The sequence below is a fragment of the Parus major genome, chromosome 6, assembly GCF_001522545.3.
Source record: "Parus major isolate Abel chromosome 6, Parus_major1.1, whole genome shotgun sequence".
In the NCBI taxonomy this organism is placed as follows: domain Eukaryota; kingdom Metazoa; phylum Chordata; class Aves; order Passeriformes; family Paridae; genus Parus; species Parus major.
In genome coordinates, this window is record NC_031775.1 from 26,706,509 (window position 1) to 26,724,660 (window position 18,152).

Here is an 18,152-nt window from a genome sequence, read left to right on the forward strand (position 1 = left end):
GAAAGAAATGTTTTATAATGTGCTAAGTTCTAAAAGTGCCACCCATAAAATAAATTTAAAACTTCCATCAAATTGTGGGCAAATCAAGCGAATATGTGCCTTCAGTAGTGAAAGAAAAAGCTGCCATCCTTTTGTAAATGGCATATTCTGCCTTGAAGCAAAATGTATAGGGCTTAAGAAAAATTTAAGCAGATTTAAAAGTGTCCTAGGTTTATAAAACACCCACGCTCCCACAGCCCTTTTCGTTTTACATGGTTACTGTATCCAGCCTTGACTACTTCAAATGTTGATGTTAAAAAAATTGCTTTTAGTAAACTCCTGCTTCAGAATGAACAGTAATTTCAGCTGTGTAATTCCAAAAAATGCTTTGCAGAGTAAATTGAAAGCAATGGCTCTTCAAGGATCAGCAAGTGTAATCACTGAAGACATGATAAAAGACCAAGAGTCCGTGACAACAGACACGGGGCAGCCTGGCCAGCCTGAGGAGGCGCCTGCTGCTGCCGGAGCCGAGCACATGGAGAAGGAAGATGAGCTTCCACAACAGGCAGATGAGCTCTCTTTCAGTCTGGATGAACTCAATGTCACATCACCACCTGAGTCCTCCACTGCTTGTCCAAATCAAGACTATAATTTAGTGAATTCTCTACTAAACCTCACTAAAAGTCCTGTGAGTTGGTTTGGTTGTGTTTTTTTGTTGTTGTTATCATTTGTTTTTTGGGTTTTTTTCCAGTCTGTGATAAAATGAAATAGTTAGATGCTGTGTGAAGTGGGCAGAGGGAATGAATAAACACACTGTATTTTAGCTATATAAGGTGAAATGAGGGTTTTTGCAGGCACTTTTTTAAATTGGTGATTTTCTTTGCAAATTCAGATTAAAGTAAAAATACTATTTTAGAAAATTAATACTAAGCTTGTTGATGGTAATATTAGTGGGTTTTTTACAAAACTTGTGTAGAGTGCTGTACGTTTAACAGAAAAGCTACACAGGATAATCAGAAGATTAAATATATCACAAGACAATGTTTTTAAAACTACTTTCAATTGTTCTGACTTAACCAAACCCACTCACTTTGTAATGGCACTGAGCTATCTCTAGGAATGGGTTTGCTTGTTAAAAAGCCTGCTGTATGTCTTACCTTGCTCAATCCTGAAATTCAGACTTAGATTCTTTCAGAAGTTTTAGAAGAAGTTTGAGTAAGCCTGTAATTGCTGCAGCCGTACTGAGAGCAGAAAACCAAGTCTACCACTGTATCTCATTATTGCTAAGTTGAGGAGTTTACAGGATTTGGTATCTTGGTCTCAAGCTGACCTGCAGCTCTAGTTCTGTCAGCTGGAAGGCTGCAGCTGGCATTCTTGTATTTCACTCAGGTGAGATTCTTTATTTGGTAGCATACAAATTCACTAGAGTTAATGACTGAAAAGACAACAAAAATAAATGCATTCAGTCACTGTGGGGGAATTGGGAGGTTTTTTTTTGGGAAGTGTTTGCTTCTTGATTTCCAGTGACCTTCATTCTCCCTCTGATTAATTCTTCCATGCCCTTCTGCCAGGACGGCCGGATAGCAGTGAAGGCCTGTGAAGGTCTCATGCTTTTGGTGAGTTTGCCAGAACCAGCAGCTGCCAAGTGCCTGACTCAAAGCACTTGTTTATGTGAATTGTTGACAGACAGGCTGGCCACCCTCTACAAAGCCTTGCCTCAGTCACTGGATCCCTTAGACATTGAAACAGTGGAGGCAATTAACTGGGGGTAAGAATTTTATTTTTGTATTTAATACTCAAAGTGACTTTACACCCCTCCCTGAAACTAATTTGATAGGCAGATAATGTGTATAAAATATTCCCCCCCCACACTGGCTAAAACCTCAACGGCAGAGCTAAGATGGAATTGCAGCACAGTGGTGCACTTTGGGTGTCCACTGTACCTGTGATTTCTGACATGGGGCCAGGTCTGCCTGCCAGTCCCTGGCAGAGATTCCTCAGGGGGCAAGTTTTTCCACTGGATTACATCAGCAATTTATAGTGGTGTCACTGTAGAATCAGTGGATATGGATTATATTCTCATGCAGATGTCAAGGATTTAGGAAGCATAAATTTCTCACTGTACACAGTGAGCATTACAAGCTGCTGCAAGGGGCAGAAGGCTCTATTTGTTAACAGGCTGTTGTTGCAAAATTTTTGCAACAAAAAAGAAGGAAAGAGTTGCATAAGTCATCAGCATGAAGCAAAGGATACATGCCTGTTATCCTAACTGCTTGTAATTTAGATTCTTTAAACGTTTCTCTTCCCCACTCTACCTTCATTATTATGAATTGCCCCTGATCTATTAGTGCTGAATCAAAAGTAGATGTTTTCAAAATACCTGGCAAAATTTCTAGTGATTGGAGTTTGAAATTAGAAGGGGAAGACCCACAACTTTTAATTGTGGGATAAATAAACAGTGGAGTTTTTTACCAGAGAAAGTGGTGTATTTGTTATCCCTTAGAGCCCTTAAATTGAGATAGATGTTTCTTTCTGAAAGATACAGTCTAGTTCAGGTATACACTGTGTGCTTTTGCCTGAGGTCGCGTACAGAGTAGAGAAGAACAATTGCCTTCATTTTATGGTTCTGTGACTACAAGAGTTACTGATTCATTTTCTGTGGTCTGTGTTTCTTGGGAGAACAGACTTGGTGATCAGTTTTCCCTTCTGACTCCAGAAGCACTTAACCAGAGTTCCTGTGCTGTACATTCTGTATATCCTTTAGCATGCACTGAATACGTGTGTTGTGATGGCACTGCCAGATCCATAGAGACAGGCAGAAAAGCTTTTTTAATGTTCCCTTCATTACAAATAGGTCATTAATTATTCTGTTAGGTTCAATAAGAATGGAGTCCAAGATTCTTCAATTACTTGTAGACTAAACAAATATTTTTGCTCTGTGTTCTCTAGCTTGGATTCCTATAGCCACAAAGAAGATGCATCTGCTTTTCCAGGGAAAAGAGCATTGATTTCATTTCTTTCTTGGTTTGACTACTGTGATCAACTCATCAAAGAAGCACAAAAGGTTTGAAATGTGCTCAGATGGTACAAATATATTCAGAAAATAAGTAATTGCAGTTGTTTCCTAGTTTCTGAGTTTGAGACACACCATTTTGTACTTTTGTTTCAGACGACCGCTGTTGCTATGGCAAAAGCTGTGCGGGAACGATTCTTCATTGATGTTATGGAACCTCAGCTGATGCAAACGTGAGTAGCATCCTGCAAGAAACAGCAGAGCAGAATCTGAATCAAGCTGATTTTTGGGGGGTGGAAATCCACTCCACATCTGACATAAAAATGTTTCATTCAGTTCAGAGATTGGAATCCTCACGTCAACTGCACTATTGCACCGCATTGTTCGTCAGGTGACTTCGGATGTCCTGCTGCAGGAACTGGTGTATTTTATACTTGGAGAGCACAGAGAGCCAGAAACACTGGCAGACATCAACAGGCATCCATTGCGACACAGGCTGATCGAGCACTGTGATCACATTTCTGACGAGGTGAGGGGTGATGTGACACAGGAATGTCTGCTGGCCAGTTCTGGAGTGGAGAGTCTGTAAAGATGCTGTTGTGAGGACTTTCATATTTGTGTTAAGTAACGTTTTTTTGCCAAGAAAGAGAATTCTAGCTCCCAGCCCTACAAATTCCCTTTAGAATATGAGGTCAAGCTGTTTTCTCCACCTAGAATGTTTTTTTTTTATTTTTTGCTAAAGATTTGATAGATTTGTGTGTCCACTATGCATATCCAGTTAGACTTGCACGTCTGTAAGAGAGTGAACTCAGTTTCTGTTACTGCATTTTAATTTGTCATTGTTATTTTCCATGTTGTGTCAATTCTGTCTCACCATCATATAAGACACAGATAAAAACTTGGGGTTTATATAAACTAGGTGTGGTTGCAGAACATATGCAATGCCAATTAAAAGATGATGTGATAACTTTAAGCTCTTTACGTACAGTAAGCATCATTAAAGTAATTTATTTCAGTAAAATCCCTCTTCAGAAGTTGCTTGTATTCATTTTTTCCATGAAACAACCTCAGCCCTCTACTTCTTCAAAAAAAAAAGCCTTGCCTGAAATACAAATCCCTACTTTCCTATATCCATTTTTTCAGTATGCCTACCTGCTCACCCTGTCAGAATGAATTATCTCTGTAAATTAGTTATCTTTGCAGAGCTAAGCACTCTCAAGCAGTCTTGAAAAATTATCTTTGTATTGCTTGAAGTCAGTGTTCTTTTAAAAGCCTGCATAATGTCTCCATGTAAAAATCTTAGCCTATAGATCTAGTCATAATATCTCAGTATTACTTTCTTTTATTCTGTGTATTTATTGCTAACTTTAAGTCCTGTTGTGGGTCTCATTTGCACAATGATAACTATCCTCCAGCATGGATCTGACTGTAGAACAGAAAGTTAAATTTTGAGTTCTCTATAGGTTTTTTGTATTGTTACTTTGACATATTTCAGAATCATTTTTTTTAACAGAAAAACAAAAAATGCATTCCCATATTGATTTTCTGTTGCAGATCAGCATAATGACTTTACGAATGTTTGAACACCTTTTGCAAAAACCCAACGAGCACATTCTTTATAATTTGGTTTTGAGAAATTTGGAAGAAAGAAACTACATGGAATACAAGCCTCCCTGTCAAGAAGATAAAGATGTGGTAGAGAATGGACAGATTGCTGGAGCAGTGTAAGTTTCATTATGAGAAGTTTTCACAACAAGTAACTTGGATCCTTATTTTTAGAACAAAACAAGGTTTTTTTCCACTAATTGAAAGAAAAGTGAGCCTGGAGAGCACTTGAGTGCTCTATGTATTAATCCATATCCATAAAGTGATGCAGAAATTCCTACATCAGCAACTTACGGAAACTCTTAGAACAGGAACAGAAAATTTAAAATTACCACAAGCCTCTTTGCAGGACAATAGACACTCAGAGGTCTTTGTGTCTCAATTTATTTATGCATCTACCAAGCTTAAATCTGTGCATATTTTACTGCAATCAGTGAGAATATTCTTGCAATCAATAACTTCAGTGTCTTGCTTACATTTATGTTCCTAGTTGGTTTTGATGGAAGAACATTTCTGAGGCACAACATAAAATAAATAAACAAAATATTGAGGCACTACACAAAATATATATGCTAGGTAACTCTCATAACTCAATATTTTAGCAAAGGAGAGGTAAGGCCTGGCCACACAAACCATTTTAGTCATCTAGAATAATTTAAATATGTCCTGGAGTAGAAGTTGCTCATGTGAAAAAACGTGGCTAAGAAATTTTAGGTGATTTGATGCAGTAATTTTGTACAAGACAAAGATGTCTCGTCTGTTGTTCAGATTGTTGGGTATTTGCAAAGGTTGGTATTTCTGTATATTAATTAGGTAATACAATGTGGATATTGTTACATTCTGGAAAACATCCTCGTTCAGAGAAGATAAACAGCCTGCCTTGTGACCCAGAGATTTTCCTGCCTTCCATAACATTCTGTGGATGATTGTTTTTGTCTAATGTAATTTCACAGAGATCTGGAGGAAGATCCATTATTTACTGATCTGTCTCCAGATAACACACTGTCAGCTCAGGAGTGGCTCAGTGCTTCTCCACCTGTCAGCCCAGAACATCCAAAAAATGATGGGAAGACTGAAGTTCATAAAATTGTAAATAGGTGAGTTGAAACAAAGACTTGAGGAAATGTCTGAATGTGTGGGTGTCTGCACACACTGTGCAAATTAAATGTGTACTCTGTAATGGATGTTATTCTGTGCCAGATGGGAAAATGACTCCACAGAAGGAAATTATGTGGCATTTTATCAGAAAGCTACTTCTGAAAGATTAGAGCTTGTATGAATTCAACATAAATGAGAAAAATAGAAGAATTTCACAGCTAATGGTTGAAAACTCAGAATTCACGATGAAAGCCTTGTTAATTATAAAAGTTGCTTTTTGCAGAAATATTTGCTGTACTTAAAATGCTGCTGTAGGACTTGACCTTTCTGGACAAGTCTGGGGAGTCTTGCCATAAACCTTTCAGGGAAAAAAAAAACCCTCAAACTTACTTAGAGCTTCAAAGTTTCTTAAAACACACACATAAAAGGAAATAATTGCCATAATAATTGCTAGAGATAACCTTCTGTTCCCTGAAAGTCAGGAGCACTTGTGTCACCTGTGACATACCTCAGTGCCTGTTAGATTCACTGCAAATTGGATATCACAAAGCAGACAGGCTCTGCTCTAAGCAACTTAGTGATGGTAATTCTCTTAGGAACTAATATTAGGACGAGGGCTGTTTGCTCTGTCAGTTCTTGGTAGCGAAGCAGCACTGGTGTGTCATTGCTGACCTATCTGCCTGGCCAGAAATAATCAAAGGTGTTAGCCAAAGGAAGCAATCAGCCCAGGGACAGCCAGAACAGAGTGACATCATCACTTCTTGCCCTCTTTCCCCCAGTATTGCTATTTATAGTTTATGGTGGTCATGGTTTGGAGCAAAGACACAAAGAACACTCTCCTAAATTCACCTCGTGTAGCCTTCATCAGGGAATAGAAATGTTTCCTGATTTGCAGTGTTCTGCAAATTTGTAATTTTTGAGATAAGATGAACTCCACATGAAAAGTCAGCTACTACATATTTCTGCTTATAAACTCTGCAGGAGTGTCCAGCAGTTATTGGGGTATGGTGAAGGCTGAAATTTGGAATCAGGATCCAAAGACTGGGTTTTATTCTGCTGTCCCGAAATTTTAATGGGTTTAATTTATTTTTTTTAAGTCACTAAGATTATTCAGAATTTCCTTATGCAGTTTAGGTCAGGTATCAGTGAAATAATAAGGACAGAGTATTTGACTACACACCTGGCAAAGGCAATTATAGTTGTAACAGAGACATTTATATGCAAATGCTCCTTAGATTTTTAATTTTTTTTTTTGCCACAGCAAGCTGGTAAATAAAACTACCTATGAAGTAGGTTAAAAAGAATTTTAAGTGTAATTCTTCTTCTCTTTTGACTCATTTATTCCCAAGTATATTTCGTTTTAGCTCTAGTAAGGTGGAGTCTGACCCTTAGCGAATACTTGACCTATTTAATCTCCATTCTGTCTGCTGATTCTCAGAAAATGCTTCCACTGATGACTTTACTTCTAGTGCCAGATACAAAAGTTCTCAAGTATATACCTTATTATTACAAACAATAGTTGGAATAGATAGGCTTAAACAGATTTTGTATTCTTTGTTCTTCACATAAAGTTATGGTAGAGTCTGTGGATTAATTGGCCAGACAGCTCAGCACTGTGAGTACACTGGTACAGATGATGAGAAAGTATTGATCTGCTGCTCTGTGGAATATAGTCATCAATGTACTTTTTTTTCTCTTCAGTTTTCTTTGTCTTGTACCTGATGAAGCAAAGTCATCATACCATGTGGAGGGTACGGGTTATGATACTTACCTCAGAGATGCCCACAGACAAGTAAGTCAGTGAACTCTTCCTTACTCCTTGAGAATTTGAAATGCTGGTGAGAATATACAAATGGTTCTGTAAATAGTCCTATTAAATGCATCTTTTGGTAATGGAAGATGGGAAAATTCAATTTTCATTTTTAATGAAAACTTACCTTTAGAGATCTTTCGATGATGAATTCACCTTGTATTGCACTAGTGGGAATAATGGATGACATCAAATGCATTAATATTCATATAACAAATAACACTGAGAGAAAACCTGAACCACAGATAGATTCTTAATTTGCTTCTGCATTTATCTGCATTCTCTTGGAGAATTGACTGCCAAGCTGTTTGAAAGAACTAAAGAGAAATTAAAATGCTGCATAGGAGTTATGCAATCTGGGACTTTGCAAATAAAGGCTCATCACAGGGGGAATGCACAGCCTAAGGCATTCAGATTTGAAGTTGGGAGGTTGGGTAGGCAGGGAAAGCTTTATGATTTACTCTTTAGAAATAAATGCAGGTTTTGCTTTTACAAACATAAAGTTTCCTTGGTAAGAGGACAGTCACTTTTGCTTGCAGCTTTCTTACTGAAATCCTGTGAATCTTCTAGAATAGAAAAATTTATGCAAAGGAACAGAGTAACTGAGAGCTATATTTAGTATGAAATTCAAAAATTCCATAACCTTGGAATTACGTTATCAGCTGCTAAAGATGGGAAGTTTGGATTTCTGTATTTATAGTGCTTCATCTGTCGTCTCTCCTGAAAAAGAAAGGGAATAGAAAATAGAGAGTAAGGAAACAAAGGTTGATATAAAATTCCCCTACATTCTATTCTTGGATGCCAGAAGCCACTTATCATCTTTGTCTTTCTTTCATGCCTTGGGAAAAAGTGTATTGGGAGTTATTAGAGAGTAGAATTGGTTTCTGTCACTTCTTGACGATGATATGGCTACTGTTAAAATATTTTCCCCCTAAGAGTAGCCCTGCCTGTTGCTGTTATTACATCCAAATAGCTGTTCTGGTTCCTTATTGCTATTTCTGGAAGCTTGCTCAAGTAGGTAAGCTACAATCAATGCAGAATTTTTGAGCCTGTTTTTTGACTCTTTTGCTTCTGTTTCTTCCTGTGTTCCTTATTTTCTCTGCTTCAACCTGTGCTCCATTTAAGGTGTAATTCCTTGCAAGTGAGGCATCAGGCAGCACACAGCAATTATGAGGCAAGGTAGAGAAAGACTGCCAGGGGTGTTAGGAAACAAAGAAAGGGAAGAGGAAGCCCTGGAATACTTCTAGTTTGTATGTTCTGCATGTAGACATGCATTTCCTGTCCTGGGAATTAGGAAGCAGGATGGTTTGGCTAGCAAGATCAGCTATGCATAATGCAGTGGAAGTGTGGTAATTTACTCTCAAGAAGATGTTCAAAAATGCAATTCCTGCCTCAGAAGAACCCTGATTAGGCTGTGTATTGTTGGTGTCACTTTGTGTTTTGGCCCCAGCTACTTTTTGGGAGCTCTGTTCTCCACTCACTGCTTCTCAAACTATCCTAGTAGCAGGAATATCCCCAGGAAAATGAAGTGCCTGCTGATAGTGCTTTTACTGATGGTGTTTACTTTAGAATGATTGATCCTTTTGAGCTTAGATTTATCATTTAGCTACAGATTATAGTTTTAAGGTGTATGGACTATTAAAGGAAATCAAATGGTTTCTATGGAGATTTAAGTCTGTTTTCCTCACTACTTTTTTACAGTTCCGGGATTATTGTGTCATTTGCTTACGGTGGGAGTGGCCTGGATCTCCCAAATCTTTGGAAAAGTGCAATTTAGAAGCATCATTTTTTGAAGGACACTTCTTGAAAGTCCTCTTTGAAAGAATGGGCAGGATTCTTGATCAGGTAAGAAAAAAGAAGAATTCCATTTCTGATGCTTTCATCACTTCTAAAGAGCTGATCTCCCATCAGGTCCTGTGGATTCCCATTACTCCCTATTTTATAGTGTTATTGTGTAATGTTCATAAGCAGGACTAGAGCCATTTGCACATACTAATGCACAGGGAGCATGCACAGGAGGCCAGGAGTAGCCTCTAGGTCAGCTCTGTGAGTGTTCATGGGAGCACTCATGAATCTGTGATATCAGAAAGCATTGCAGAGGTGGTAGCTTTCACTAACCTCATTTCTGACAGAAGACAGCTCAAGCACACAAGTGAAGTAACTTGTTTCAAATGCCTCATGACTAGACTGGTACTAGACTCTACATTCTTCCTCCTGCTGGTATTAGAAATTTCTGTAGAACTGACTGTACCCTAAGAATTTTTTTTAATTTCCTGAACTTCAAAATCTGCTGGGTTTAATCTTTTTAGCTACAGGGAATTTTTTTTAGGATTTATCTGATATGGGGCCATTTTACTGAGTCTGCTGACACATGGACAGAAATAAAAGCTCTGTGTGAAGAAGCAGCTTTTTTTAATGCTCTCAATTAGTTGGAATCACAACAGCAATCTGTCAGAACAATGCAGCACGTGTTAGTCCTTTGTTTCCTTGTCCTTTTGTGAACACCAGATAATGCTCATGCCTTCAAAGCTTCCTAATGAATTGGCTGACTCAAACAGCTCTAAAGACCTTCTCCTACAGTTCAGCTAGGTAGGCAGCGAATAGATTTATGGAAGGAATTTTTGTCTCTCTCTGCAGAGTAGCTCTGCTATAATAACTCAAAATGTAGTGATCTCTTTTACCTGTAACATCTGTGGTCCAGGGGCTGAAAGCTTCATTTGTTAGGAGATTGGGATGAATCTATTGCTGGAGTGCCAAGTACAGAAAAAACTGCCACTGACTGGAAGAAATAAGTGCTTTCATTTCAAAAGATTTATGAGGCAACTTTGCAATGCAACAGTGTGTGGTAACAAATTCAAGAATTAGATACCTAAATATTACTTATGTGGACACATGTAGTCAGTGGAAATTTTGTCAATGCAGCCCTAGTAGTCCCTGGGTCTCTTAGGCTGAAAGACAAGTAGGTATCTCTTTGAGGGCAAAGGGAATCACCAGCTCAGCTTCCTCAGCTCTGTGGACTGAAAGCTCCACTCAGGTGCCTGAACTCAGGTATCTGCTGCCATTTTTGTGTTGTCCAGGATATTCCCAGAAGTTTGTGGTTCCAACACAGATCTTGCAGGATCCACCCTGTGTGGAACCATCAAGAGACCAGCAGATACTTGGGAGCATCTGAGGTGGCAGGAGATGTTTGTGTGTGGGCAGGTGTATCACTGTTGACTCAGCTAATGAGAGCTTAGACATGCAGATGTGGCTAAATGTATCTGTCTTAATCTGAGGGTGAATTCATCCAAATCTCCCAGATCTGCAAAGGGCAAGAATCTGTTCTCTTATTCTTCAGTGGGATGCTAACTTCAGAGCATAAAGATGGGAATTTCAGGTCATTAAATCCTCCTCTTCTCGGTGTGATGATGCCAGTGAGGATATTACTGCCAATATGCAGTCAGAGATTAAATGAGAGCCCTGTAATCCACTTAGATCTACAAGGTTGCTTGACACAGAGATGTACCAAAGGAATGTCTGTCCCTCTCTTGTCAATTTAGTCTGTTCTGCCATTGAAGAAATGGAAGGAGGTTCTACTAGTTTGAAAATTCTGGGCTCAATTAAAATGTCAGTTTGTTTTCACTGGGATGACAAAATGAAAGATGAATAAAAGTTTTGAAACATAAAGGAGCCACGGAGAAAATGCTTGCTTTTATGGAAAAAGTTTCTTACTAGAATGGTCAAATCCTTTAAACTAGGCACTTTTTTTTTTTTCCTGGAAAATTAGGTATTGTTTTATTCCTTATAACTGACAAGTGTTTTCCAGCATCTGACAGTGTTGCCTCTCCCATTTGGTTGATTTTGGGAAGGGAGATAGACAAGAAGCTCAGAATCTCGTGCTGCTTTCCCAGCCCAGGACTGGTCCCATAGGTTTCTGCCACAAGATGGCCAGGCCTTCTGCAATGGTTCTTTCCCAGAAAACAATAAAGTAGAAGAGAAATAACGTATTAGCTGTAAACATGGATTTCTCTCTGGCAATTTCCTGAGCTCATATACTTTACAGTTTCCCAGGAGAAGCAAGCAGATGTTTAATCTAGGCTGATTCCATGCTATTTCTTTAGCTGAAGAAATGTTTTACGGGAAGAGGACTTGCCCTGCAATAAACAAGTGTGCAAAAGCTTCAAGTGGTTGTAGCAGCCATACAGATAATAATATCTAATGCCCAACTGTCATATTCACAGCAGTGCTGTTGTGAAAAGCAGAGGCTGGGCCTGTCTTCTAATATAACTTTTTATCTTTATTTATTCCTAACCCTGTGTATAAAGTTCTAGTAGTTAAATAAACATGAGGTGGATGAAAAGAAGGCAGCATGAAGCCAGAAAATAACTAAGCACTGTGTTTCCCTCTTTTTGCAGCCCTATGATGTAAATTTACAAGTTACGTCAGTGTTGTCCAAATTGTCCCTGTTTCCCCATCCTCATATACATGAATACCTTTTGGATCCTTACGTCAACCTCGCCTCTGGCTGCAAGTCTCTCTTTTCTGTGATTGTCAGGGTGAGTGAACACAGCAATAATTACACATGGCTGTACAGCAGTAATATATTTAATAACTTTGTTGTTAGTGGTAATAGTTGCTGGGTAGTTTAAGTTGGTAAATTTCGTCATTGAAAGCTGATTTTGAATCAGGTGTGGGCTTAGATGGAGGCTGCTCTTAACAATTAAGTCCTGGGTTTATCAATAGTGCCCTTCTTCTCCATTTCCATCTCTTCCTGCCAGACTTGCATCCTAGAAGTGCTGGCTGGGTGCCTGTCACACTGCGGTGTCCTCAGTCAGAATCCCTCGCTTATCCCACGCACCAGCTGTTACTGAGCTGGTCAGGAGCCTGTTAATGATGCTTGCCCAAGAGGGCTTGGCTCCCTTTCTCCCAGCAGCCCTCCCTGTTCCAAAATCCAGCCTTCACTCTCTCCCCTTGTGCTTTCACTAGGCCCAGGAATTCGCTGGTTGATTGTCTATGTCAACATTTAAAAAGACAAATTAATTATTGATGTAATTAAAATAAGGGATGCCATTTGTGACAAGAGCAAGTAAGGCTTTTGTATTTCTTTACTTCCTGCACTCACTCATCCTCTTTCTGGGCAGAGCAGCCTCTGTGCAGGTTGTTCTGTGAGCCTGTGAGGATGCCTGGGCACTGAAGCTGCCATTGAACCTTGCTGCCAGGCGCTCTGCAGAGGTGTTAACTTTGCGTGTTGATGCCTGGGCTTTGCAGGTCGTCGGGGACCTCATGGTTAGAATCCAGCGCATCCCAGATTTCACTCCCAAACTTCTGCTGGTCAGAAAACGCCTGCTGGGCTTAGAGCCGGAAGGACCCATGTGAGTAAACATTGCACGTTCTCCAGACGCGTGGCTGGGTTTGTTTGTGCCAGTCCTGATTCCCTGCAATTTTCTTCCTGTCCCAGCATTGACCACATGACGTTACTAGAGGGCGTGATTGTGCTGGAAGAGTTCTGCAAGGAGCTGGCGGCGATCGCCTTTGTGAAGTACCACACCTCAGCCACGCCCTGAGCAGCCCGGCCCGGCCACCCCCGGCTCCGGGCTGCGCTCGGCCGGAGAGCCGCCACAACACCCAGAGACAAGGTGGTGCCTCCCGGCAAAGTGACAGGGGATGTTTGGAAGACGAGTTCCCTTCACCAGATGTTGAGTTTGCAAATGGACTTGGAATATGAGCGAAGGCATTTGGGGAGAAACCAATACACATCATTTCTAGCCACTGAGTGAAGAGCTGCAAAAGCTGCATGAAGAACCACAGACATCAGACCTTGGTTATTCTGATTACAGTGTTTAGAGAGTTTGAGCTCTTGTATGTCCTGGGGCTCACATGCACCAATTTGCTCTTTGTGACCATATTACTTTTAAAAAAGCAAATTAATTTTATAACATTTTTATGTCTTAATTATTTTTCTTTTCAGTTGGATATATGAAAGTAAAATACACCTATGACTGCAATGTATGTTATTAAAAATGCAGTTCAAAAAATCTACCAATCCATATACAATAAGATACGTTAATGAGGGATCATTTTGCTTTTGGTAGATCTTAAGTACAACTCTGAGCTTGATCCCTCAGTGGTTTACTACAAGAAATCTATCAGTCTAAAATCAATACTAAAGAAATTAATCCTGATTCGGCATCACATCCATAACAAATATATCTGAAGTGTACATGTTTGTAGCATGTTTGTCTGTGTCATTCCAAGTGATTGATCTCCAGGTTATCTATGTATCTAGATTCGCTTTAGCTTTTTACATGGGAACTCTAATTTTTTTACTCATGTCACCTTTACATTGTAGGTTAATTATAGGTCATCATAGTTGTTGCTGAAACAGTATTTTTAATTTCTTTTAAATTGGTATTAGTCTGAATTGGTTTAAGAATCTTTTGTGCCTTGAAAATCGGTAGCATAAACATTCTGTTATTTTGAGAGACTTTTTTATTGCTTATCTAACCGTCACAGTGATGCCAACTCAGTTTAAGCATTGATAACTTATTTAGGACCAAAATTTGCACCTGCTTTTCACAGTGCTGGGATGCAGGAATGCCTTTCAGTGACCTCTTTTCCGTGTGAATGCCATCAGCCAGGCCAGGCACTGGCAATGTGAGCAGAGGCCACTGCAGGGGGCTTTGCTTCTGCCCTCCAGAGGGTCCTCACTGCCAGCACCCTGTGCACTGGTGGCTGTGCTGGACCTGGCAGTCACACCAGTGACCCATCCTGCTCTCCACACTCATGGGTAGGACCTCTTTCCCCTCCTCTGAACAAGCTCAGCTCCTTCCATTTACATTGCCGTTCCTTGTTTGTCTTTCCTGCCCCCCTGTTTGCACAGCTAATGCCCATTTCAGATGTCATTGCTCAAATTCAAACATAGACTAATTTATTCAGTCACTAGAAGTCTTCTGGATTTACATGACTGTACCTAGAATCAGATTCTGCTCTCTATCCATGCCTTTCAGGTCTTGTTTTTTAATATTTATGGAAGCTGGATGTTAAGAGGCCTTTTAAGATAGCAGGTTAATTAGAGCAGTGTCACAGTTAATGGGCTAAATTTATTCTTGTCACCAGTGAAGAGCATCCGACTGTAAAAGCTTCCAGTACAGGTTCAGCTGGAGAAAGCAGTTCTGGAAACATTTTGTGCAGGTAAAACCTGTATGCAGGGGCTCCCTGTACTGGGACACTTTTGTAAAAATTGTTGCATTTCTCTGGCAAACAGAAGCATGTTTTACTTCTTCACCTGTTGGTTTTTTTTCTGCATTTAGCTCCAAAGTATTTTCAGGTTCAAGTAGCATAGTGGGACAAAGTTTGAAAAAATTACACTTACTCAATTTTTTTTCTTTAGAAACATACCTTGAATGTAGCAAATCATTTTTAGTGATTGGCATTGCAGACAGTCCACATTGGGAGCTTCCTTAATACCTGACAAAGAGTTTAGAACATGTTGATGTCTATGCAGAGTGATACTTAATACATGCATTTGTTATTTATAAGGTCCCAATTCAGCAAAACAGTTAAACATAAGCTTAATTTCAAGTATTTTTTGCTTAAATCACAATCTTTTACATGAACAAAGAGTGTTGAGCAGAAATGCTGATGCCTTACTGAATTTGAGTCTTTGTTGGTTTTGCTTGAGCTTAATTACTTTTTCCTAAAATCATTTATTTTTTTTCAAGCATGTACTCCAGAATACTTCTAATGTCCCAATTTCAGTGGAAACTGGAAGTGATAATACTACTATAAACAAAAATGAGCAAAGTGTTAAAAAAAACCTTGCAAGAGCATTCCGAGTAATATAAAAATTGATAAAGCCATTCAAGAGTAGCCTGATCTCAAATGAAAGTATTAAACATCACTTCCTTTGTTTTGCTGTTTTCACTGGTACCCAAACTCATTACACTGAAAGGTGTTCTAATGCAAAACACTGCAGAGCTGCAAGCACAGCTCCTTAAGCTTGTCCATGGAAAATAAGTAGATAGAACTGTGATCACTCTTAAATTCAGCCTGTGTCTCCAGTGACATTGGTGATGTTTTCTTGCAACCCAAATGTTATTTAGTCAATAAATTTATAAGACATGGATCCATCCTCACACAAGTGAAGCAATCTTTAAAGTTGTTTTGGCCTGAACTGCTTTTGTGAGTGCTGTATACAAACCCTTAATCCCCCTACCTGATGACAATGACCTTTATTTTTGTAAGAGTGATTTAATCTTTCTTAAGAGAGATGGAACTCATTTAATTATTTTTGTGGTAATATTTTTCATGCACTTTTCTTTTGTTTTTAATGATTAGAAGTTAGTTCAGGTCCATGTTTTCACCTTTTTGATCTATGCATGTCATTGAGGAGCCCATTTTGTTTCTGTGTGCGTGTGTTTGTATGTGGTTATTTATTACCCAGAGAGGGCCAGCCAAGAAAACACTTGGCCTGAAGAGTTCATGACTTGTGCAGATCCTCCAGATGTCAGTGGGAGAGATGAGTGCTCATCACCTTAGAGAATGGGGCCACTGATATTAGATTGAAATACTTGAGATGGGATACTAGAATAATTTTTTATTTCAAAAAGCAGATCCAAACCACATTCTAATCCTGATGCACATGTGTGTAAATAGAAGCATTGTTTTATGTTTTTTTTTTCATTTATAGTATGTATTTGATTTAGACTCTGATTTAGAAAATTTTGTAATAAGCCATGTGCTAGCTCTGATAGAACAAGTTTGTCCTTAGTTTTCTCCTATGACTGTAATATTCCTGGTATTCAGATTCTGTCTGTGTAATGTTCTTACTCTATATTTGTCTGTGCAATATAAAAGCTGTGACTTGATGCACAGCTTGAGTCTGGTTGTACATCACCTATGTATATATATACATATATATATATATAAAAAAGGACCAGAATCCCGAGCTTGCTTACACTATGATTAGTGTAAAGATTGCCACACTTCATTTTACAGGGCACAAGTAATCATGGAATGGCTTTGTAAGTGCATGGTAATTTCTACCATAACTTGCTGTGCAATCTCACAGGTGACATTTTATTAGTGCTCTTTGTCTTGCTAGAAGAAATACTAACCTGAAGTACTTGGTAAGATTAAAGGGTCCTGGAGTAGACTTGGGGTTACATGGAAAATCCTTATCTGATATTGCATATCATGCAGGGTTTTCAAACCATGTCCTCAATGCTTTCTGTGCCCTGTAAAATAGTGTAATTATATAAAATATATACTCCTTGTTTTGCCTCCTGCCTTGTTTACATTAAACAGAGGATATTCAGTAAAAATTTTCTATTAAACTTTGTGTAGGTCACTTACTAACAGTGTTGCCAAGGTTTCACAGAGGTTGGAATTTCCAATGAGGAATTGTTGAAACAGCCACATTACGAGACATACAATATTAAGTTTTATGAAGGAGGGTGTGATAAAATTCAACTTTTTGTGCTAAAAATGCATGGAGGATTAAAAGGGATATTCTCAAAATAAATTAATTTCAGTGAAGCGACTGCTTCTATTATTACAGAATCCGTAATAATTTTTGTATAGGTGACCTTGAGACAGAATATGTTTTAACAATTTACATCATGCCTTTGATCCTGAAGTCCTCATTTATTTTGGGTCTGTTACTACAGCATCTTCTGGGACAAGCGTGTTTCCTGCACTGTGCTGTGCAGGGCTCGGACTGAATCAGCATGCTCTGCCCAGGAAAATGGGAAGCCTAGGGAAATGGGCAGGATGGAGTCATCCTGGGCACAGATGAGCTAACATCTGCTCTTTCCTGGGAGTCCTGATACCCTTCCGGAAAGGCTGCAGCTGATCAAGGCCTCTGTTTTCTGTTGCATTTGAGTGCAGAGTGTGTAAGTCACAACACTGCTTTGTTGGAGACAAATGTCATGGGAGTGAGTGAGCATCATTTCTTCCTTCAGGGCCCTCGAGGAAGGCTTTTATACACAGAAGTTTATATATGTTTTTATATACCTTTAAATTGTGTTTGTTGTGTGTTTTTATCTACTTTTGCTTTCCTTCTAGTTTTCATCAGCTTCTTAAAAATCTTCTTGCTCTGTAGGATCCCCTCTGAGGGCTGCACTTGGATGTTAAGCTGTTCCTCCTTGGTATTTAACATCTGCAAGTGCTCTTACATCTTTAATAAGAACAGTGCTACAGCAAGATGATGCACTTGACAGCTTTCATTATAGCTGTCTGCATCTTTCTCCCATCCTCTTGGGTCTCAGAGATTGTCATCTCCCACCCCAGATCATTTATCTGCTGTGCCTGCATGAAGCATTCAGAGATTTAGGGAGACTTTGGTTTCTCAAGCAGTGAGAAAGTTGCATCAAAATTGAATGTTTTGCATCTTACATTTTTGTCTTAGTTTGATATTCTTAAAACGACTGAATTATTGAAGTGCAGTTATCTTATGGCACTTGCATTCTGATACAAGATTTCTGGGGCTCTTGATCCTGTTGGGAGAAAAAAAAAGAGGATGCTGTCTATGTGTGGTCTCTACTTCATATTCATTAACTCATTGTACAGATTATCAGCCAGAGTTCTCAGTGTAGATACAAGTAGCACAGGATCTACTGACTTTGTTAACCTTTAAATATCAGCAGAACTGGTGCTGTCAAAGCCTCA

The 18,152-nt window shown here is 39.1% G+C and overlaps 1 protein-coding gene across 5 annotated transcripts in view; it reads left to right on the top strand.

Annotated features, from left to right (window-relative positions):
* The window catches only part of FAM160B1 (family with sequence similarity 160 member B1), a 34,086-nt gene extending 17,065 nt beyond the window's left edge, over positions 1-17,021 (top strand). For all 5 annotated transcript variants that reach the window (XM_033515566.1, XM_033515565.1, XM_015633494.3 and 2 more), the window contains 12 exons: positions 374-667; positions 1,551-1,747; positions 2,929-3,043; positions 3,149-3,225; positions 3,329-3,521; positions 4,547-4,716; positions 5,551-5,694; positions 7,397-7,487; positions 9,207-9,350; positions 11,900-12,040; positions 12,753-12,856; positions 12,943-17,021. In XM_033515566.1, coding sequence (XP_033371457.1) covers positions 374-667; positions 1,551-1,747; positions 2,929-3,043; positions 3,149-3,225; positions 3,329-3,521; positions 4,547-4,716; positions 5,551-5,694; positions 7,397-7,487; positions 9,207-9,350; positions 11,900-12,040; positions 12,753-12,856; positions 12,943-13,048 — 1,776 coding nt within the window. In that variant the 3' untranslated portion in view covers positions 13,049-17,021. The remainder of the gene's footprint in view (positions 1-373; positions 668-1,550; positions 1,748-2,928; positions 3,044-3,148; positions 3,226-3,328; positions 3,522-4,546; positions 4,717-5,550; positions 5,695-7,396; positions 7,488-9,206; positions 9,351-11,899; positions 12,041-12,752; positions 12,857-12,942) is intronic.
* Positions 17,022-18,152: the final 1,131 nt, after the last annotated feature.